Genomic DNA, 24,110 nt, shown 5'->3' with positions numbered 1-24,110 from the left:
GATGGAAACGGCATAGAGCGCTCGTTTTCAGTTATTGTCCACGACATTGCAAGCGGCGCGAAGGCCAGCGGACCTTGGTCCTGCTCTTCGCGCCCGAGCGCCGCAGGCGCGAGTGCCCGCGAAGAGCGGGCCAGGGCCGCGCGGCCGACGGAGCGCCGCGCGAGTTACGAAGCCGTGGTGAATGCAATCGTTATATTTATGCCCAGGCCGTAAGGCCTGGGCAAGCGCACGATAAACGCCATGATAATTGGGCTTTGGTGCACCTCGCGCGGTCCAAGTGACTACAACGGAGCGCTCCCTACGTCCGGTTCAGCCAATCACAAGCTTCAAAAATGAGTCCGGGGCGTGGTTATCCATCTTTCCCAGTGGGATCCATAATCACGCATCAGTGACGCACTTTATTGTGAAAGGACGCGTTCATGTCAACGTTGCTGGGTCCATGGGACGCAGTTGCTAAATTGCCAACAGATTCCAGTTAAAAATAATTCGCAGTAAAAAGAAACATTTAAAAAATCCATGGACTCCACCATTGTTCATGGCTGTATGCTACTTTATCCTAAGTTATAAACAATAAAATCCAAGCAGAAATCGTCTTAGAAACACGATAGAAACGAAAGGAAAAAATAAAAAAAACACGGGCGCTGCCATTTTGCGCATGCGCGACCAAATTCTATCAGGGCACTTATTTGAGTGTAACCACGGTCCATTCACGAAGCTGAACGTGACTCCTCTGTGCCGTCTGCCGTGATGTGCACAGACCTGACTGTAACCATTTTGAGTGCTGAAACTAGTGCAATTATTACCATATAAGATGAAACACGAGTTAAACACTGCACTTTGTCAAAAATGACACATTTTATTATGACTCTGTGGGACTCATAAAATGTCCCTGGGACCCATCCGAAAGACCAAGACCAAGAACTTAACAAGATCTGCACCTGGCTTAATGACAACAGACTCTCAATTCACCTAGGCAAAACTGAATGTATCCTCTTTGGATCTAGTCAGAAACTTAGCCTAGTTGAGAACTTCACAATTAAAGTAGGTGACACTGTGATAGAAAGAAAAAAACACATCTGCTACCTGGGTTGCATCCTGGAGGCTAACCTATCCAGTGAAAAAATGACCACCAAGGTAATCAATAAAGTCAACCAACGAATTCGCTTCTTGCAAAGAGTTGCCCCACTGATCAATATTAAATCCCGAAAGACACTAGGAGGTGCTCTTATTGGGCCCCTCATTGTTTACGGAGTCCTTGTCTGGTATCGCGACGCCCCAGCTGCCTTAAAGCTAAAGCTCCAAACAGCCCAAAACAAACTAATTAGGGTTGTGCTTGGTCTCCCTCCTCTGACCCACCTTACCGAGCATCACCACGAAAGCGTGGGGTGGCTCAAAGTAGCTGACAGAGTACAGCATCTTGCAATGGGCCTGGTGTACAAGATACACTACACCTCCAAGATTCCCATGTACCTGACAAACTACTTCTTAAAGGTCAAGGATGTTCACGATCATAACACCAGAGGCAGCTCCACTAATCATCATCAGCGTAGATTTAACACTAAACAAGGCGCTAACTCGTTCTCCTGCTATACCATCAACATGTGGAACGCCCTTCCACAAGCCCTAAAGGAGAGCAAATCCCTAGCCTCCTTCAAAATTGGTATGAAAAGTCACCTTCAGACAGCAGCTACCCGTGACTTGTAAATAGACTAAGCCCCCATGCTCCCCCCCCCCTTTTCTTTGTATTCTGCCTTTTGTATTTGATGTTATGCTTTTGAAACTGATATTATCCTAGATAAAGTACTATGTTCTATCCGTCTGTCTTTCAATGTTATATGAGATACTTAAAGTGTGGTTCCTGTGGAAATAAGCCTCGGCTTTCTAGGATCTCCTTTTAGTTGACCTTGTACCAGTGATTTGTACTGTCATGAAACTGTACTTTTTTCTATTGCAAACTTCTAATAAATTCTTCAATCAATCAAAAACCTCGGGTCCCGGGACCCGTTACATTGAAAACCTAGCAACATCAAGGCATGAGTGTCCCGAACTCCATGTATGGAAATAACTGACGTCACGAGTGTCCATATGAGAAAGAGACTTCCGTGAGAGCACAAGACTAACGTCACACGAGACTAACATCATAGAAAGTACGCAGAGACAGATATCACTACAGCTGAGAACGGCCCATACAAGGAGAAAAAAAAGCTCACTTTTTCTTCTGTTTTTGTCATGTTGTTGTGATGTTTTTATATGTGGGACTAGGGATGGAAATTAGCATGTAGCTAAATCCAGCATGTTTACATGACATGTTCATTTCTTGTAGGGGCCTACATGTATCAAATGTTCATTAACGTGCACTGTCCCACCAACTACCAAGTAAACTAAAGTCATGTGCGGCAGATCGGGTGAAACTCCTTCGACGTTACCTGGATCTTGTCACACCAGCCGGCGAAGTAGCGGAAGGTCTGGATGGACATGCCTACGTGGGTCTTGAGGGCCAGGGTGTACACGGCACCAGAGTCAATGGACTCGATGGTGGCCAACTCCTCCTGGTGCTCCTCCATCAGGTCAGCCAGTCTGGAGGGTGACAGCAGAGGAAGGTTGAAGGAAGGAGAAAAGGAGAAAGCGACAAGAGGGAGAAGGCGATGATCTTTAGGTGGGATGGGAAGACTGTTAACTACTCTTAGCTCATCGGATGCCCACGAGGTGTCAACGTGTCAGTCTCTTTGATGTCTACGTGTGCCCATCGACGCGTCATACAGTAAACTATATTGTACTGTAGCACCTGTACTGTACTACCGCTGTCTCGCTAATAGACATGCAAGCAAAGCAAAAATTGGCATTCCTGGCGTTTCTACCAATAAATACTAATCAATATTACAATTTTATCGCCAGATTAGCAAAAACACTACATTACCCATAACGCTTTGCGGCCCTATAGGGTGCGCGCGTCACTGGCTTGTGCGACGCGCACAGCAGGCCAGCGAAGACAGGGCTGCAGAATGCCCCCGTCCACGCTCATTGTAAAGTGGCGACCAAACAAAGCGCTTGAGATGTTTATCGCCGTTGGAACATTAACGATCCTACGTGTGCCCGTCACACAGGCCGAGTCCCGCACGCACATCGCGCGCACACGCGCCCCGGTGAGTTCCATTAACCCTTTGATGGCATCCCATGTGTTAATAACCGGTCCTGACGAAATAAACAGGACATGCTCTGACATACTCTGATTACTTTTTCCGCCAGGACCTCGAAGGTAGGCAAAATGGCGGGTTGCCATGGGCACCAGCAAATTAACCCTTGCATTCATCGTGGGCATCCAATGTGTTGGTGGTGTTGATACACAGTTCAGATCATTTTTGATTGTACAACTTCAGTTCATGTTGAGCTCCAGGGAACCACCAGGGGGTGCTCTAGAGGCACAGTGCTTACTTGAAAAGCAGACTTCCTCTGTCTCTGGGGTTCATCCTACCCCAGGGGCCGTTATCAAAAGCTTCTTTGGCAGCGGCCACGGCCCGGTCCACGTCTCCCACTGTGCAAAACGCCACCTTAGTTATCACCTGAGAGAGGAACATCCCGGTAACTATCAGCACACAGGGGCGTCACAAGGGGGGGAAAGTGGGACTGAGTTACTAGGGTCCAAGGTAGAGGGGCCTGAAATTATTTTATATTTTAGCTATTGAAAAATAGCAGATCTGCAAGCTCACAGCGCGGCACCGAGTGCCGCGCTGCGAGCTTGTAGATCTGCTATTTTCAAAAAGTCGTGAAAATGTGTGCAAAATATATATGCATATATGCATCTGCAACTCAAATTTGGAACTGGTTGGTTCTTGGAACTAAATATGGTGGATGGGGGTCCGTGGCCAAATACATATCATTTTGAAGCACCACTGACATAGAAACATAGTTTTTTTCAAAAAAACCTTAGAAGGATTTGAAATGTTCAAAGACTTGCACACATTTTCACGATTTTTCAAAAATAGCAGATCTACAAGCTCACAGTGCGGCACTCGGTGCCGCGTGGTGAGCTTGTACATCTGCTATTTTTCAATAGTTAAAGCACAAAATGTCAGTGAATCCTTGTACCCAGGGCCCAGAATTTGGTGCGAAACCCTGTCAGCACATTTACACCAGGAGTTGACGAGCAACCCCATGACGTGTCTGACAATCTACCCATCAGCGTTCATGCCCTTTTATGGTCCATGGCACTCACAGAGCCGTCAGAGGGGTTGATGGTGTTGTAGGTCTTTCCGTTCTCGGAGTCCTCGAATTTGCCGTTGATAAAGCTCTGGTATGGCATCCTCACTGTCATGTTGTTAACTTCTTTTGTTGTCTGGGGATCAAACCACATGGTACCGACCAATCACACATAGCGAAAAGCACTGTCAGAGCTTCTCTTACACCGTTTCTCAACCAATTTAAGAACATTTTGGAAAGAATAGGCGTAGTGTGGGGGAAAAAGCTTTATATTAGATATTGACTGGTACGGGCTTGATATACATTGTAGCATGCTGTGTCGCGCACTGGAAATAGCAGTTACTAATAGTTTGGGGCATGTAGATAGGCTGTTTTCTGAGCACGACACCAGTACGTTCAAATCTGGCACATAATCTTTGAGGAAACTGTAGTTAAGAAAGCTAAGAAAATAATTGCAGACCCCTCTCATGTCCTGTATTCAGAATATGAACTGCTACCCTCTGGCAGACGTTACAGAGTCCCAGTGAAAAACAAGAAAAGACATCTGAATAGATACAAATACTTATTTATTCCCATATCCGTTACTCTGTTAAACTAAGGCCGTTAGTAGGGTGTGTTGGCTCTATAATGTAGTGTAATGTAATGTATGTATGCACTTTAACTGTATGTCAGCACTGTGTGTTTTGCACTATTCTTTTTAATTTTCTCTCTTTCTGTTTGTCTTGTCGTATGTTATGTAGCAGCCTGCATGTCCAAGACAAATTTCCCTTGGGACCAAATAAAATAATCTTGAATCTTGAATGATCTATCCAGTCAATGTGAAACTAGTCTTGCGTGGCCAGACAACTATTCCACAATCTCCGAATGCTATATAGAGTCTGGAACAGCAGCTCCCGAACGGCGAGTATCGGAAGTAGCCAGTGCTGCACTGAATTGTAGTCCCATTGGAAACATAACAGAAACACAATAGCTCAGACAAAGTCATTTGAGCGGCCTATTCTTGTTATGGGTGTATAATTTAAGAAAACGTTTGAAAACATCATGGAGGTAATACCAATAACACCAGAGAAAGACAAAATAACACCCCCAGAAATATTGAAAGGAGACATAACGCTTCCAGTAGGACATGTTATTGCTACTGCACCAAGGGAGCGGTTGCGTCACATCCGCCTTATCTCGCACTCATCGTTTCTATTTCCGTTTGCCAGACTGTATGCCGGGAGCATTTGCCCAAATCGCGGAGGCAACAGTCTGGCCACGCGAGACTAATGTGAAACTAAACAAGCAGATCTGACTCACGTAGTCAACAACCAGTTCCTCCTCGTCATCCTCTCCTCTCAGCCTGCGGACAAACACCTGGATGAAGTCCTTGAAGGTGGTGGCCATGTAGACGTCCTCCGTCTGCAGCTGGACACCACCACACTTCTGCTTCACCTCCTCCACCAGCCTGAAAACACACCACAGCAGTGGCGTCAGTTCAGCAAAAGCTAGGGTATGGCAACGATGGGAGTCCTCATGGGAAAGAGACATTACATTTTGTATAACACGGTTCTATTGTGAAAATAGCAGATCTACATGCTCACAACGCCTCGCGCTGCGAGGCGTTGTGAGCATGTAGATCGGCTATTTTAACAATGTCCGATAAAAAACTATTTTTTTCAGTTCTTTACACAGGTTTCTACGGTTTCTTGGGCTGGATATGGCAGCCTGGAATGGTTGTTCAAGTGCAGCTAAACTCAGCATGTTAGTAAACGTGCCACAATTAAAGTTATACCATGTAACTTTTTTTTATAAAACAAATCTTAAAATTGTCCTAACTGTTAAATCGCTAAAGTTTTAGAACACCCACTCTGTTATTTTCAGCTTCTGAAGCCTTCTCTTTATATGTTTTCTATGAGTTGTGAGGGGGGTAGAATTTCCCGGCAAAATGATGTCATCTCCCACATGATACACTACCGGTCAATCACAGCGCAGATCATACACCACCGGCCAATCACAGCGAGTCTTGCTGTCTCTAAAGGAAGTAGCTTCCCTCAGCAACTGTGTTTACATTGGTGAAGGAATCTTGCTTGCTACTCCCTCAATCCTGGTCTAAAAATGACGGGAGACGGCTCTACGGATGCGTATCGGCGAGGCGGAGGTGCTCGCGGCGGCCGTGGCGACTCCGGCAATACCGCTACTGACCACTAGTTGAGCAGCTTCCACAGTACAGCTTTAACAACTAGAAAATTTGCAATTTGTGAAATTGCGAGTGTGGTTGCCCGCCCCGCCCCGGCGCGAGTGGCGGGGGTGCGCCGCCGGGACCCCGAGGAAAACGCCGGGGCCCGAGGGAGACGACGTCGGGACGGATACCGTCGGGGCCGTGCGACGCGCGATTCAAAAGGTGCCGTTGGGATCCTGCGTTCTTGATGTAAGGATACGGCTAGGCTCCTCCCACAAATTCTGCAAGGCGATTATTTCGCCATGTCACCCCCGAGAACGTTTGTGTTTCGTTTTGAGAGTCGTTCCACCCTGAAAAATGCGTTTTGGCATGAAACGGTTACGTTTTGCGCGTTTGTGGCACCCCCTATGGGTCAAAGGGGAAATGCTTTTGGGGATTCGTTGAATATCCCACCCCCGACTTGTGGTTAAAATTTGATGTTGACTGGACGTTTTGTTTGTCATCTATGGCTATTTCTTGCGAAACAGGCCCCTCCCGCTAACTTTGGAAGCCTGTTACGGACGAACGGTATGGACTATGGAAATATCGCTTGACTATGTTCATTGCATGGTTACAGAGATCTTGTGTACCGATTTTTATGACATTTGTAGAAAATATGTGGGAAAAGGAGCAAAAAGTGTGTTTTGAAGATAATTCAAAATGGCGGAAAATCTATCCTGACGCAAATGGGTGGGGCCTATATCTCGAGATGCGTCATGACCCAAGGAATCCAGGGAAAAAATAATTTTAATTATCCGACCTACGGTTCAAGAGTTACAGGCCGAAACGTAACGTGGGCTGTTATAGCGCCACCATGAGGCCGACTGACGTAATTATTTTTCAGTTAATCCTTGAAATCATTATGAATCTCCTCTCTAAGTTTTGAAACTGTACACCTTATGGTTTGCGAGAGAAAAATACATGAATGTGAGTTTTTGTGATTCCCATTATAAGTCAATGGGGGAAATTAATTCACTAATAAATTAATATCAATTAAACTATACAACCTTTCTCTTAGCAAAATGCAAGCACACGATTCCCGACGAAGCCGGTCGATTTGACATATGGCGCGAGTGTGTGGCGCAAAAACTGTGGGAGGAGATAGCGGACAAACTTTTGGTTACCCTAGTTAGTAATAAAGTTTCCCTAGGACTATAGTGTGTTGCCCTGTTGGGCAACCACACTAATAATGCATTGCACCTGTGCAGCTGACCTGCGGAACCTGGGTATATACCATTCTGTCAAGATGGGGAGAATACAAGTGTGGAGAATATAATCATAATACCTTGTAAAAGTGACCATTTTGTAAAATGTTGCATTTGTAGTTATTTCACTGTAATTTAACAACATAATAACCAGCGCAGATAGACAAAAAGACATTCATGGATTTATATTTAAAAGTAACTTTTATTTCCCCCCCTGGACCCAGGGTATGGCAGCTGCATACCCCTGCCATACCCAATTGACGCCCCTGCACCACAGTTTTGTTCCTTTATCTATTCTACTACGTTTTTATGTATTTATACCTGAGGTGGATATACCCATGTGAATATCTGGTTAGCATCTTCCCTTGTTGCACGACCTGGTCTAGTGAACTGCTTTCTCTAAGCTCGCCTCAGGGTGGCATGTTAGGTATACTCCCGCATAATATGTTATGTGACATACAGTACATAATATATACGATGCTAATGTTCCTAAAAGGACATGTAGGTGGGGGCATTCATTGTTCATTTCACTGGAACATTTCAGAAAAAGGAAATACTTTAATGTAATTTAGGAAAACACAACATTTAAGCTATATCACAGTATTATATTATGAAACCAAAATACCTATAGTATACTGTATCTAGACTGATATCTAGAAATGTTTTTGAGCAGTGGTAAACCGCTCCTAAGAGTGGCTGTGCGTGTGTCTGTAGCCACTTCTCCTCAGCGTTTTGCCATAGCAATGTGTTTTCCTCAGTGTTTTGCCATAGCAATATGTGTGTGTGTAGCCTGTATTACATCACCAATTACCAATTGAAGACGTTATGCAAGCACGACCACCGCTCACTTCACATTGGGTGTGATTTCTTTTCCTTCTCTTTTTCAAACACTATTTTTCTACAGATGTTTAGTTGGTCCATGCATGCTCTTTCTAAGAAAGGCTCTGCAGCAGCAGCACATCCATAAAGTTACTGAATACATGTTTGGGAAAGCCCCAAAACAAGCGCAGTATTCTATTCTTGGGCACCGAGGAGCCACTGTGGAGCAACTCGGTGGTACATGCCTTTTGAAGGTCAAAGGTCAACATGTAGTCCGTCTAGGATTCAGCTACAGCCCCGTGCCTCACCTGACCACATCCATAGAGGCAGCTCCGGACTTGAAGAAATCGGTGGTGTCCTCGATGGCAGGTACATTGCTGAGGATGGCTTTCCAAACGGCCTGTTGAGAAAAGCCATTCCTAATCACCACCGTTATTTAGGGCTGTCACAATTACTAGATAATCGTCTAATCGTGATTTTTTGAAATAATCGTGATTATTTTTCATAATCGTCATAATCGTTTCCATGTTGAAAAATGTTCATATATTTTAAAAAAAATGAAAAAAATAGTGGAAATAGCAGATCTACAAGCTCACAACGCGTCGCATCGCGACACGTTGTGAGCTTGTAGATCGGCTATTTCCACTATCAATGTTATTTTTTAAGTATAAAGTTGTCAAATATGTCAGTAATGTTTTTGTACATTTAGGTTATGTGTCATGATTGCCATGTGCAGCTTCAAAGCCTAAAAGCCAAACAGAAATGTAATTATCAACGTCAAAAACACAATTAAATCGTTAATCGCCAATTATTTGAGTGACAATTAATCGTCATGTAAAATGTCACATCGTGACAGCCCTACCATTATCCTATACATACTGTACAGTACATAGACAATCTCCTGTAACGACTAGGGATGGAGCTTGTTAATTTTTTATTGATAATGAGCACCTTATTGATCCTGCTTATTGAGTCAGGCTTTTATCAAGCCCACTATTGAGCGTTTTCTAATATTTTGTGGAAAGATATGTGACAAATTCAGAACATAACTAGTATCTTTCTTTATTGGCCAGTTGTTGCGACTGTGAGTTTGTTGCTGACCACAATCTATGAAGATGACAATTGACAAAAGTAACAAATATCATTAAAACAATCATTCATTACTGTGCAATAAGTGTTAAATGGCTTTATATTATGGATAGCACTGTAATAATTTCTTGATCGCCTCTTGTCTTGATTGATTAAACATGACATCATAGGCCGCTATGCTCAATAATAAGCTTGATAACCCCAAAGCTTATTGATACCGGGTACTCAATAAATCTGTTATCGGGTTATCGAGCTACCCTTGTTTAGGGCTCCATCCCTAGTAACGACACAACACTACGGTAAACTACAAATTTACATTGAATAACATTAGCTAAATTTAACAACATTAAGCATAAGCATTTATACTTTGTCTATTTTTGCAGCATGACACCATCGTAGAGACAATCTACAAGCTCATGTGTCTTGTAGATCGGCTATTTTCACTATAATCTTTTATAGTCCAGTATCCTGATCCAGATCAATGGATGGTAACTTACCCTGATCTCCTCTGCCATCTTCTTCTCATCATCAGTGAGGTCCACACTGGAGCTCTCTCCTGCGGAGAAGTACTTTGAGGCGGAGATCATCTTTCCATCCTCAAACTGCAGGTTCTTCACCAGGACCTGCAGACAGGGAGGCAGGGAGGGACATAAGGAAAAATGTGTTCACTTAGGTCGTGTTTGAATGACCAGTGTTAATTTTGTCAGCAAATTTTGATTTAGTCTTAGTCTTTTGAATAACCACCATTTAGTCTTAGTCCTGTCTTAGTCTTTTGAAATTGTTTTTGTCTAGTCTAGTCTTAGTTGACTAAATATCAAAACATTTGAGTCTTGGTCTTAGTCTTTTGGGGTTAGTCTTAGTCTTTTAGTCTTTGTCTTTTAGGATAGTTTTTTTAGGCTAAATATAACCACATAATTATGAACAAGTCATTGTCTTCTACTGCCTGTTACTTGGTCAAACTAAACCATACATAAAAGATGTATTTGGCTTTAATATCATTGCAGTTTCATATCAGTGTTATTTTTTACAGCCATTAGTCTTAGTTTTAGTCTTTTGAATAACACAATTAATAGTCTAGTCTTATCGACAAAATATCAAAATCTTGTAGTCTTTTAGTCTTGTCGACAAAATGAACACTGTTTTTTTTTGTAGCGGTGCCTGCTGCTCCAACAGTGTTCATGGATTGTCTGTCTATGTGAGCAGCCACCCAGCGCTGCTCTTGTGCAGCCTGCACCCCTCATTCACACTGGGTGTGATTTCTTTACAGCCGACAGAGGCGACGTCACTGGCCCGGTCGGTTCCCAGGCCAGGCTCCAGGTTTATTCTATTCAACCGGTGGGAGGACAGGACTGCTCACCGCTTTACCGTCAGACCCCAGCAGGACCAGTCCGTTCTTGGTGACGAGGCCCGGCTGCGAAGCCCCCTCCATCTCCAGCGGCTGACCGGCTGGCACCGATCCAGACAGCAGGGACGAGCCATACAGCGTCACGGGCTGGGGACAGACATGCAGAGGGAGCAGTGATTTCTTATGGCCAAGACGGGAAAATAAAATTCCTCCGGGACACTCTGACCGATTGAAAAACCAATGGTAATTTATTATTATCGCTGTCTGATTGCTGGCTAGATGAATCTATCAACCTTATGAAACAATTGCGCAGACCCGACTTTTAGACAATTTCTCATTATTCTAAAGTCAAGACATGGTATTGTATTGTTGGCATGAAACATGATGCAACAGAAACACCTGTTGTGAAAGCAGTATGTGCACATGCAGACACAGCCTGCGCAATTATAGTCCAATATAATTAATTCCCTTATGCAAGATGAAGCTGTACAGTACGTTTGTATAGCCTACTACTACTACTTTTTATTCAATTCGTTTTCAGTCCCAACTATGCAGTAGGCTTAATACTTTAACTGTTGCTATATTGGCTATGTTTGTGCACCTGCTTGTAATTTATGCATTAAAATGATTATGTTCAGTATTTTTTTCAGATGTCCGGTAAATTTTAATCATGCCGGTCACAGTGACCGGCAGTTTAAAATCCTAGTGCGAAGTCTGACATGTACATATCCATTTGTGTGTGTGTAAAAACTGAACAATGTGCGTGTGTGTATGTGTGTGCGTGTGTGTGTATGTGTGTGTGTGTGAGAGAGAAACACACCTGACCATCAATGACGACCCATGCACCGGGAACTTTGTCATGGCCACGGATCCAGTTGTGGATGGCCTCTGCCGGCTGGGCTAGGTTGACCTGGGGAACGGAAAGACGACAGAATGGAATGTGGTGGTGGTGGGGGGCGGGGGCAAGAAAATGCTGACGCACCAAAAGTGCTTTCCATTAGTGCTTTGCTACATTTCTAGTAATGGACAGAGAGAGACACCAAACAGCTGTCTGACTGTAGTTGTGCAACACGTGTAAGCGGACCCTTTAAAAAAAGAATCCCAGCCTAAGAATAGCGTATGAGGAAACACCAGCAACGTGGTTCTCCACGCAGCAAATCAGAGAACTCTCTAAAATCCAGCCCCACCCCTTCTCTTTTCCTGGTAAAACAAACGTCACCCATTTGTGGCCCCGAGCTGCTTGCTCAGTAAACAGCAGGACAGGAATGCATACAAGTGTTGCTCATTAACCGCTAAAGCCCTATGCGTATACTTTGTCGCATGGTAAAAATAGATGATCTACAGCTTGTAGATGAGCTCACAGCTTGTGAGCTTGAAGATCTGCAATTTCTTTTGCTATTATTTAAATGTAAAAAGCTTGAACATTTGTCCAAAATAGGGACACTAGGGTAAATGTGGTTCACAGCAATGTTGTTCTATCCCATGATTTAGTGCTGTACATGTATATCTGTACTGGGTAGGCAGGCACTAGGCATGAACTTGTGTAGGAATGTGCACATGTGCACGTGTCTATGAACTTCACCTTGGAGTTGGATTTCTTCTGGATGCCTTCATAGCTGGCTCCCTCCACTGGCTGGGTGACACGAGGGGCTTTGCCATCAGCTATCATCTGAACGGACTCCACCTGTCCCATGGACACACATCAATGGCCAGTCACTAAAGGTGTAGCACTTCAGTCCACAGTGCAAGAGAACAATTCTAATAATGCGTCTTTATTAGGTCTTTCTGTCTAAAATCCAACCGAGTACGTTGTCAAGATCAAGATGTATTTATTAGCAGCTAAATGAGTTGTCCAAACAGGAGAAACGATTCAAACGAAGTTCACACACACACACACACACACAGGCAAGCTGAGGAAGGCACACACACACACACACGCACGAGCGCACTGATTTCACCAAGCTGTTTAATGTTGATTACAAGTTTCTGGTCGCAGTTCTGTGTGGAAGCAGTCACTGGCACAGACAGAGACACACACACAATCACACACACACTCCCCGACGGTGCGTCGCGTCCACCGTGCGTCTCGATCACCGTGCGTCGCGATCACTCGCGCGCGGACACGCGCGTGCACGCTCGCAAAAAAGTCCCCCGTAAATCGCTCAGAACAGGGCACAGTTTCAGACTAAAGCGTGAGCTGAGTCTGAAATCAGGCTAGTGCGTCCTGGTGGTGCTACTGTATAATAGGCCAATGTAAAAAGGGTGGCATATGTTCTTCACCTTAGATCTTTCATGGCAATCGGACACTGCATGCATGATTTGAAGCATTGTGTTCCAAAAATGTATTTTGCTAAAGTCTACCTGCTGGTGGCGCTATAACAGGCCAATGTGAAAAAGGTAGCATTTGTTCCTTGACCTAGTGGGAATATGTGTGGCAACTTTCACGGTTATCGCAAGCTGCGTTGATAATTTGAGGCATTTTGTTCAAAAACGGAGCAATCCTGCAAATTTTGGAAGCTAATATTAGCCAATCAGGATGGAATATGAAATATCAGACGGATCGGACTTGATCACATGACTATAGAGATACTGTGTACCGATTTGCGTGATTTTTTGATAATATCTCAAGGAGTAATATCCAAAAATGTGTTTTATATAAGTCGGCCCAAAGGTGGCGCTATAAAAGGCTGATGTGAAAAATGCAGGGCAAAGGTTTATCCTTAGCCTCTAGGGAGTGCGCTTACAAAGTTTGAAACTGATCGGTGGAGTTATAGGTAAAACCACAAATCGGCCTGTTATAGCACCACCATGAGGCTGATTTCAAAAATTTGAAGTGGCATTTCTTCCTCGACCTAGTGGGAACGTGTGTGCGCGATTTCATGATAATTGCACTTGGCGTTTGGGATTTGAGGCATTTTGTTCAAAACGGCTCAATCCTACAAACTTTGGAAGCCAATCTTAGCCAATCAGGATGGAATATGCAAAATCGGACAGATCCGTGTCGATCACATGACTGTCTAGATACTGCCTACCGATATGTAGGATTTTTGGTCAAAATCTGTAAGAGTAGTGCACAGAAATGTGTTTTGTGAACATCGGCCACCAGGTGGCGCTAGACAAGGCCCATTTGATAAATTTAGGGCAGAGGTTCTAGATTGGCATCCAGGGAATGTGTGTGCTCACTTTGGCAGCAACCGGGCCAACGGCGACTGAGATTAGGCGCACACAAACTGCGAGGACACACGGACGGACGGACGGACGGACGGACGGACGGACGGACGGACGGACGGACACACGGACGGACACACGGACGGACGGAGGGGAAAACATACTCTCCCCCATGCCTTCGGCTGGTGGAGACAATTACGTGGAAGCTGTGTGGAGTAAAGAACTGATTGCTTGAGCTGAGATTCACCTATAAGCTTACTAGCCCAATTGACTAATTGGATTAGAAAATGTTGGTTTTCCAGAGACAGGTTAGCAAACTGTGACATATGGGGGAAAAGACAAATTGATTTAATAAAATCCTAATAAAAGGAGCTTTTCTATGACAAAACGAGTACAGTATCCTTTTTTATACACTGACTCACAGTTCTTCTTGAAGGTCAATTTAGAGTCTATCACTGTCCCAGGATCTTCCAACACAGTTCACAGCCTAGTTTGTATTTTTATTTATTTTCTTAGCTCCAAGAAATGTTCTGTGTCAAAAGCAAAACCTCTGTATGGTCCTGTTCTCACGCTTACTGGTACGTTTGTGTACAGAATAGAAATAAACGTAATGGTGAGAGAACATAGGAGTTGAGCCAGTAGAACATAATAAATCTGATAAAATGCTTGCTTAATTTTAACCTTTGTGTATTTGACAGAAAATCCAGTATGCAACCCACCAGACTGGTTTGAACAAATCGTCAGTGGGGCTTGCAGATGGTGAGATGCAGGGGTATGGTTACCATGGCCTTGATGCCCTCTGGGAAGAGGAAGCGGTTGTAGAGGGCGTCTACGGTATCGTTGGGCTCTACGTCACAGGATCTCTGGAGCAGGATGGGCCCAGTGTCCAGACCATCGTCAGCCCAGAAGATTGAGAAGCCAGCCTTCTTATCACCGTGGATCAGGGTCCTGGTTGATGATAGCCCACCACAAAAAACACATGGAACTGAGCCACAAACCTTTCACGTCATAAAACTGTGTCATAAACACAACCAAGATAAGCAGATGATAAAAGGGAGTCAGACAAGGACAAAATGGTTTGATGATATTGGTGGCTACAGTATGCTGTAATATGCTGCTGCATAAAAAAAGCTTTCAAATTTCTCATTAGTAATAGTAATTTGGACCACGTTTAGGCCCATCACACTGAAAGGGTCACATAATTTATTAACAAATACAAATTTCCTTTCATCAGGCTCTACATACTTAGACAATTAGAAAAAACTAGCCGATCGACAAGCTCAAACACTCTATTAACTCATTCCCTGCCAGGCCCGATAGTCCCGAGATTATTCCAATGTCTTTCCCCGCCAGGCCCGATAGTCCCGAGAATTTAAAAAAAAAAGAAAAAAAAAAAATTCAAAAAAATTTTTTTTTCAATTTTTTTTTGACCCCCAAAAATGGAGTAGGCATGATAGCAATCGCGAAATTGCATGTTTAACCCCCATAGCAACCCCATCTTTCAAGCATGGCAGCCATTTTGGCAGCCATCTTTGTTAAACATAGTGGCTGTTATCTCATGAATGCCTGAACGGATTTCCATTCGGATTTTTTTGTTTGAAAGCTGTGAGCAATGTGGACACACGTGGTGCATTATCTAGGCATGGGTGTGCATGATCCGTGCACACCCAATTACATGGAAGTCTATGGAGACGAATGGCAGGTGGGAGTACGGAGGTATGTTAAAATGGCGGTCAATGTGTTAAGGATGTGCAAGACTGACCTAAATCAAAATCAATTATTCTACTGACATTAATATAATGATTAATTGAATATTCAGCCATGATTAGATTACGTTGCGTTTTGATCATTGGCCATGTTGGACACACACAAACACAGACTAGTCTGAACACCATTGTCATTCACCAAGGCTAGAGTGACCAGTGGTTCTCAACAGTATAGTTTTTGACAGAATTTTTTTATTTAGTTTTAGTCATAGTCTTTTGAATAAAATGTAATTTAATTTTAGTCATAATTTAGTCACCTGAAAAGTATTAGTTTTAGTCTACTTTTAGTCGACTAAATATCATAAGATTTTAGTCGACTAAATCTACAGTTGATTTAGTCGACTAAAATCTTTTTTGGCAGGCCTTGATGGCATCGTAATGACTGATTTTACACTTGGTTGTGTGCTGAAAATAGCAGATCTACAAGCTCACAACAGCGCGACGCGTTGTGAGCTTGTAGATCGGCTATTATCAGCACGCAACACCTGAGAGCAACCAAACATAAAATTACTCTCTTCTCCACTAGTCCCTCCCTAACGTTTTAGTCTAGTTTTTATTTTGTTGACGAAATTGTCAATATATTTAGTCTTAGTTTTAGTCACCACAGCTTAGTTTTTGTTTAATTTTTATTTAGTTTTCGTCAGTGAAAAAAACACAGTCGACAAACATTTTTCGTCATAGTTTTAGTCGACAAAATCAACACTGGTTCTCAACCTTTATGATGACAATGTCAGTAGTATATCTGGTGCCAACAACACTCCACAAATGTGTATTTTCTTGTCTGTTCTGGAAGAGGGCTGCATCTCTACTCTGCACCGGCTTAGACACACACGCTCACACACACGATAACGGGGGCAGAGAACAGATAGCTTCTTAGAAAGACAGATAAAACATGGAGGTCAGCCAGAACTGGTTCAAACCTATAAGCCTGACCAGTTACTGACTGTAGCACCAAACTCTCCTCTGCCCACTCTGCCTAGGGCCTATTACATAGCCTGAATCCATCAAACCCAAAAACTGCCTATAGAACTGTACAACATACTGTATGACATTAGGGCTGTCACAATTATTACATAATCGTCTAATCGTGATTTTTTTTGACATAATCGTGATTATTTTTCATAATCGTTTCCATGTTGAAAAATTTTCATATATTTAAAAAAAGGTCAAAAATGTTGGAAATAGCAGATCTACAAGCTCACAAGTAGTAAGTTGTCAAATATGTCAGTAATTTCTTTGTATATTATTTAGGTTATGTGTCATATCTACCATGTACAACTTCAAAGCCTAAAAGCCAAACAGAAATGTAATTATCAACGACAAAAACACAATTAAATCGTTAATCGCCAATTTTTGAGTGACAATTAATCGTCATGTAAAATGTCATATCGTGACAGCCCTATATGACATTGATGTTTGTCATTTATTTTGATAAGCTACAATTAACATGCCACATAGATTTGCAAATAATGTGAATATTTCCTTAGTCTTTCAAGTCATTAAGCAAAACCTCATCGGCTCCTTGGAGATTGTCTGTGTCAAGGCCATGTGAGGTTAAGACACAGAACTACGATTTGTGAATGTCACTGCTACTAAATTCACACACTCCAGACTACTTGCAGTTCTTATAGTGACTATTTGAGCAGAGCACTACTGCTTATTTCTGGTGGCTCGGACCGACATAAGCGTGGTGCAAAAAAAAAAAAAGGTATAATTCTAGCATGATTGATTACACCACTCAAACAGATGTAGTTGCCTATATATTGGTAATGAGTGGAATCTGGACCAGCCTCAAATGAAAGCCATAAACCGTGTAAATGAGTAAGTGAATGTCAAAGTTTATTGTCTTTTTCCTCTGATGCGAACCAATTTTGATTAGGAGCCAAAGAGCAAAAACGGGAGTCCTGCAGATACACACTGTCTTCACTTACAAAGATGTATTAAGGGATACAACGTTTTGGTCGCTCATATTCATCAGGCATAAAGAAGCAACTGGCTGGGGCACCAGCTGACCTACTGGTCCAGGCGCATACCACATGGGATTTGTGGCGTCACCGATTTGATTCCAGGTCCGGACGGACGACCTTTGCCGCATGTCACTCCCCATCTCTCTTCCCATTTCCTGTCAGTCTACTATCTTATCAAATAAAGGCATAAAAAGCCCCAAAGAAACAACTGGCAAACAGCCAGTATATACTGTATGATAACTCTCAGAGAGGTGAGGGCCAAACAAAACACCACGCCAATCCGTTACCATGGAGAGGGGCGTGAGGCGTCCCATATATGTAGGTGACTGATATGGCCAAGACAGTGCACAGTCGCACACCCGCCCTCAAAAAAGATCTACCAAAAAGCCAATTTTACAGACTCCAAAGAATATGCAACACAACAGATGACTACATCAACAAATCTGCTGAGATGAAACAAAGGCTTAGAGGTCAGATTGACCAAAATGTTGTATCCCTACGTTGTATCACCTAGGATGTTTAAGTGACTGTTCACCCTTGCATTGTCAACCACATGCTTGATGTCCCCAAAGATACACAGTCTTGAGAGACAGACAGACAGACAGACAGACAGACAGACAAGCACGCAACAATAACATACCCTCTCTCCTAATCCGTAACTCACCAGTTGATGGCTGACGCTCCTCTGTGAAGCGGCAGGATGGATGGGTGGTAGATGATGGAGCCATGCTTAGGGTTATCGATGACATTCATGGGGATGAACTGTGAGCAGAAGGGCATGACATTTAGCTCGGCCCCAACCGCCTTGTACGCCTCCACCACCTCCGGAATGGGCTTCCCCTTGACGCGCCAGCGTGGGAACTTGAACACAGGCGTCCCGTCTTTTTCTGCTGCCGCCGCTGATGAGTCGAGTGAGAGAGAGAGATATAAGAGAGAAGATAACTGATATTGAAGGAGGTCAGGTTTTGACATCAGTTTGAACTAGGCCTCCCAAGCTGGGGCTCTACTTGTCATACAAGTTCGTCCCATTTAACACTTTATTATAGCTTAATCTTCCCACATATTAGTTACTGTAATATTGTTTGGGCTGCAACATGTCCATCATTCTTAACAAAAATACTGATCATTCAAAAAATAATGATTTCTCAGTCAAATAGATATGAGCCACCTGCTCCTCTCTTCATTAAATATTCATTGTTGCCTATAGACAAAGTAAATAGTCTACAAACCTGTTTGTTTATGTTTAAATTAAAAGAATGCAAACAAGACATTCCATCTTTTCATAATTTCTTTCAGTTAACTTCTGACATTCACTCCTACCCTACAAGGCAAAGGGATGATTTTGATTTACCTTTTTGTCGTACTTCAAAACATCAATCATTTATCAAATTTAGAGGCACTCATTTGTGGAACAGTCATCAATATCCTTGCCAGTATTCAAAAAACATCTAAAGCTATATCTTATTTCGTCCTTACTGTAGTCAACATGATTTAGTTTACTGATGTGTTATCTTAATGTTCTTTTTTCTTTTTCTCTTATCTTTTGTTCTTTTGTGCAGTTTCTGTGTTTTTATCTCTTTATTGCACAGCTGCCCCTTTTGTGGTATTCTATTGTATTGTTCTTATTCAACTTTTAAATTTGTAATTTGATTAACTTTTCCATTAAGGGAAGGATTCCAAATAAGCCTGATGGCTTCTTCCTTTCCTCACACTGTATTTTGTTCCCATGTATATGTAATGTTACATGTTTTATATGATGTGCTAATAAACTAAACGAAACTAAAATACAACAGGCCTAAAACAGTGCTACAATCCTGGCAGCAGTATATGCATCTTGGATGTCAGTGAGTTGGGTTTCCGCTCGGTCCATGACCAGTTCAGCTCGCTTCAGGGCAGCCTGCTCACTGTGTCACGATGCCCCCTGGTCATGTGATTCTGATGACCAGATCCAACTGCTCTACCCACAGGCACACAAGTGTTGCAATACACAAGCACACACCCTCTAAGAGGGAGAGCCATGGGTGACATGGGGTCAATTATCAGCGAGGAAGCGAGAGAGAGAGAGAGAGAGAGAGAGAGAGAGAGAGAGAGAGAGAGAGAGAGAGAGAGAGAGAGAGAGAGAGAGAAAAAAAACTTGGCCTCACAGTCACAAATACTATAACCAGCAGGAGTAAGCATGGTGTTCTGTGTTTCAAATGAGGTCCATGCTGTGACCCCTCTGGGCCTGGGTTATTTGGCTTAGTTGGTACAAATGAGTTGCTATAAGCCTGCAACTTTTGCCAAAATTCCAAATTAACAAGGAGACAGGGCACCAAAACCCCTCGACGAATGTTTCATGAAGGAACATGGAAGAGTGGGGGGACAAAATGTGTAAACTGTAGGTAGGTGGGTGATCATGGAGGGAGAGTGCAGGGGTTCAGTGGGTCCAGTTGATGATGATTCATCTGGGGCATATTGCATCATACCAAAGGCCCAGTCCGGTCGGTGGTAGACTTTTCACCTCGCTTCTGCATCTCCCAGGCCACACAGGGCCTCTCCCTGGCCAGACAATGGAACCACTATCCCGCAGCTAACGCAGGATAAAAGCGTGTCTTTGTGCAGGAGCACTGTGCAGAGTCAACACGCATCTACCTCAACCACAGACCCTCTGTGAGAACAACGAAGGCCCACGCAGCAACAACCTCTCAGATCCTCCGGCACGCATTGAAGCCCCATCACCACCGCTCCACCAGCGTGCTCAGGCTCTCTGAAGGACTTGGATTAGGCAACCTGTCCTGTTTTGGGTAGTTTTAACGAGTACAGGTCTAGTGTGCAACTTAACATTGTGGGCACCCAAATTTTTATAATGTGAAGAATACATGATCGATTTGACCATGCTCGATGCATAAATGATTATATGCAATTGACACGTCTATTATAAAATGTACCGTATGTCAATATAAAATACAAATAAAAATAAGCAATGGCACCCAGAGTTCTCAGGTGCCCACTATTTCGGTTACCATTTGACAGCCAGATAGTAATCGTACATTTATCCAAAGAGCTTTCCAACGTGCAGTACATTCACTCATTCACACACTGATGGCAGAGGCTACCATACAAGGCTCACTTTGCCAACTGGTTCGTTGACGGCACTCTCCCTGTCTGTTAACAATAGCCTGCTGGGCAGTGATCAGATATGATAGATGATAGATCAGTGGTTCTCAAAGTGGATTCCAGGGACTCTGTAGGTTCCTTTAAGGGGGTCTAAATTGACCCACAAGTCTATAACTCTGACAGTGTACAAATGGAACCAAATGAACCCCAACAGGTTCATTCGATTCCATTTGTACAATGTCAGAGTTAAGGGGAGACCTTGACATTTGAAAGAAACAGTGATAGATCATAGATATAGGAGAGAAATATTAACAGAGGTGACTCACCCAGTGGGTCTGCCTTGCCATCCTTGTCTGGCACGGTGAACACGCCCACCACTTTGTGGCCCTGTTTCCTTAGGTTGGTGTACACTTCTTGGCCAAACAAGCTCTGGCCAATCAGAGCTAGTTTGAGCTTATTTTGGTAGTAATGCTGTAAAAAAGAACAAACAGACGATCGTTCAAACGCAATGGAAATATCCATAAATGGCGAGACGGTACGTTTAATTTAGTCGTTTATCCTTTGTCAAGTAGCACTGCAAATCTGACTAAAGCATGCATAGTGACATTTCCCTCTGCATTTACACCACACCTTGCCTTAAAGTTGCCTCTGGCCAATTTAAACAAGTTTTGGCAAGCTCAACGGCCACCAATGTCATCGGTATGATATACATCACCATTGACTGTATAGGCTACTACAGGGGTCTTCAACAGGGGGTCCTCAGAGTTACTACAGGGGGTCCTCCAAATCTTTGAGTGATAGAAACCTGTTAGTGATAGAAATCTTCTTTTTTATATTAACCACTTGAACCCTAGTGTCCATATTCTGGGAACTTTAGACAAAAGTAGCAGATCTACAAGCTCACAACACCTCGCTGCGAGGCGTTGTGAGCTTGTAGCTTGTAGATCGGCTATTTTTGGCAAAGAGGTTTGGTGTAGAGGGGAAAAAGAGCAGACTAAGTAGAGAGTCAAAGGTCAAGTTTATTAATTGCAGTTCAAGTTCAACATACACTGATGATTGTGCTGTCAAACAATGAAACTATGGAAAGGTTGTGGGGGTCCCTGCTTCATCTTTCTCTCAACTAAGGGGTCCTTGGCCTGACAACGTTGAAGACCCCTGGGCTTACTATACAGTCAATGGTGAGCTGCTTGAGCAGCACTGTCCAGTGAGGCTGCAGAAGGCACAACACGACAACAGTACAATACAACGCCACAAATGGAAAGGACAGTGGACTCAAAGGAGCGAGGTGTCAGGTTTCCCATGCAGAAATAAATGATACTGTTAAATCCACGAGGCACAGTCTAGGCATTTGCATTAATTTGCAAGGAGGGGATATGGCTCAAAATGTGACAATGCAAACGATCGTATGAATAATAAATAAAACGTAAATTGCAGCCAGCCTTAGCTTGCAAAACCAAACTGCATAGAACCCATGATACATATCAATATTGTCGTCCAATATTCTGAGCAATTCATTATATAGGCTAAGCACAATGACATTAACTTGCAGCTTATGTGCACGACAGGCTGAGGCTAAGCTAGTGACAGTCAATCGCAGAGCATTCCATTCCACTGCTACGCTGATCTGACGCAACTCCACTGAATGTGGACTGTACAGTAGGCTACAGTAAGCTGAAATGAATCAGTGTAAGCGTCCAGTAGTAACGTGGCAATTGGCAATCAAACGTGTTTCATGGCTGGCTGGCCTGCGATCTGTATGTATCTGCCATTCTAAGATAAAATGTGATATAACCAATCAAGCATTAATATTGTAATTGTGTCCTGGCACAGGTCACAGAAGTGCACATAGATTAGGTTAACGTTAGATGCGTGCAATCATGGTAACACACAGATCAAGATCATTTTTTTTAGTGCAACAGCAACTGCATGCATACTAGTCGTGAACGCTACTCACGGAGGACGTGGAGAATTTTCTTATGATTTGATTCGCTGTCCACAACATGATGATGGCGGTGTTTTGTTTTTATTTCCCCCCCGATCTGATTAATAATGCTGCCGAATTGTAGTCCACACTGGCAGGGCAACGTGCGCTCCTCTCCTCCTGGTGAGTGACACACAAACACACACCTGCCTGAGTGGGCGATGTGAGCGCGTTGGTGACCGTTGGGTGACAGCCGTTGCGTGGCCCGTCACAGCCAGCTTATACCAGACACAGACACGCCGTGGTTGTACTGTTTACGTGCGCGCTCACACGACGATTCATGCACTGCCTCTATACTACGTATGTATGGGAGGGGTGGGGTTATATGGACTCATCTATACTATAATTTTGCGAATGTCTGAGTGTCTGAGTGTCCCAGCGTTTCTCCTCGGTGGCTGGAGCAATTGATCTGAAATCGCATCACCATCAGCATATGAACACACCTGACAAAACTGTGAAGCCCGTTTGTCACTTTCACAAATCGTATGCTGAAGATTAGCATTTTTATGGTGTATCTATATCTATATTTAGCCTACAGTACCTTTTGTGACCACACATGTTAAGGGAGGGGCGCTGTTGTTCAGGCCATTAGCACAATCACACACAAACCACACACACACACACACACACACACACACACACACACACACACCGTTTCTCCTCGGTGGCTGGAGCAATTTATCTGAAATCGCATCACCATCAGCATATGAACACACCTGACATAACTGTGAAGCCCGTTTGTCACTTTCACAAATCGTATGCTGTATATTAGCATTTTTATGGTGTATCTACATCTATTTAGCCTACAGTACCTTTTGTGACCACACATGTTAAGGGAGGGGCGCTGTTGTTCAGGCCATGCACAATCACACACAAACCCACACACACACACACACACACACACACACACACACACACACACACACACACGGGGGGGGGGGGGGGGTGTGTGTGTGTGTGTGTGTGTGTGTGTGTGGGTTTGTGTGTGATTGTTCTGGCCCTGGCCCTGTTACAGATGATGTCCAAAAATCATGCAGATCGGTACACAGTATCTCTGTAGCCGTTAAATGGAACGGGTATTTCTTACATTGATGCTCCTACATATTAGCATGCAAGCACCAGTTAAAGTTACTTTCCATCCCTCATATACTGTGTGCACACTGCACAGTGCACATCCCATAACCCACACACTGCACATCATTTCGGAGCTCATATCTTTGAACGGGTAAGGGCTAGTAGTAATAATAAAACGTTATTTCTCTTTTATTGTGACCGCT

At 43.5% G+C, this 24,110-nt stretch overlaps 1 protein-coding gene across 1 annotated transcript in view; it reads right to left on the bottom strand.

The window, feature by feature from the left end:
- aldh1l2 (aldehyde dehydrogenase 1 family, member L2) overlaps positions 1 to 23,028 on the bottom strand; it is a 31,987-nt gene extending 8,959 nt beyond the window's left edge. The window contains exons 1-13 of the mRNA XM_080754574.1: positions 22,807 to 23,028; positions 21,179 to 21,323; positions 18,421 to 18,655; positions 14,806 to 14,971; positions 12,438 to 12,539; positions 11,676 to 11,765; positions 10,868 to 11,002; positions 10,008 to 10,133; positions 8,730 to 8,821; positions 5,497 to 5,644; positions 4,214 to 4,333; positions 3,433 to 3,560; positions 2,427 to 2,577 (exon numbers count right to left, since the gene is read on the bottom strand). Coding sequence (XP_080610700.1) covers positions 2,427 to 2,577; positions 3,433 to 3,560; positions 4,214 to 4,333; positions 5,497 to 5,644; positions 8,730 to 8,821; positions 10,008 to 10,133; positions 10,868 to 11,002; positions 11,676 to 11,765; positions 12,438 to 12,539; positions 14,806 to 14,971; positions 18,421 to 18,655; positions 21,179 to 21,323; positions 22,807 to 22,854 — 1,686 coding nt within the window. The 5' untranslated portion in view covers positions 22,855 to 23,028. The remainder of the gene's footprint in view (positions 1 to 2,426; positions 2,578 to 3,432; positions 3,561 to 4,213; positions 4,334 to 5,496; positions 5,645 to 8,729; positions 8,822 to 10,007; positions 10,134 to 10,867; positions 11,003 to 11,675; positions 11,766 to 12,437; positions 12,540 to 14,805; positions 14,972 to 18,420; positions 18,656 to 21,178; positions 21,324 to 22,806) is intronic.
- Between the last annotated feature and the right edge of the window lie 1,082 nt (positions 23,029 to 24,110).

This window comes from Nannobrachium achirus, assembly GCF_963921795.1.
Source record: "Nannobrachium achirus genome assembly, chromosome: 23".
Classification (NCBI taxonomy): Eukaryota; Metazoa; Chordata; class Actinopteri; order Myctophiformes; family Myctophidae; genus Nannobrachium; species Nannobrachium achirus.
This window is presented reverse-complemented; position numbering and strand designations above follow the sequence as displayed.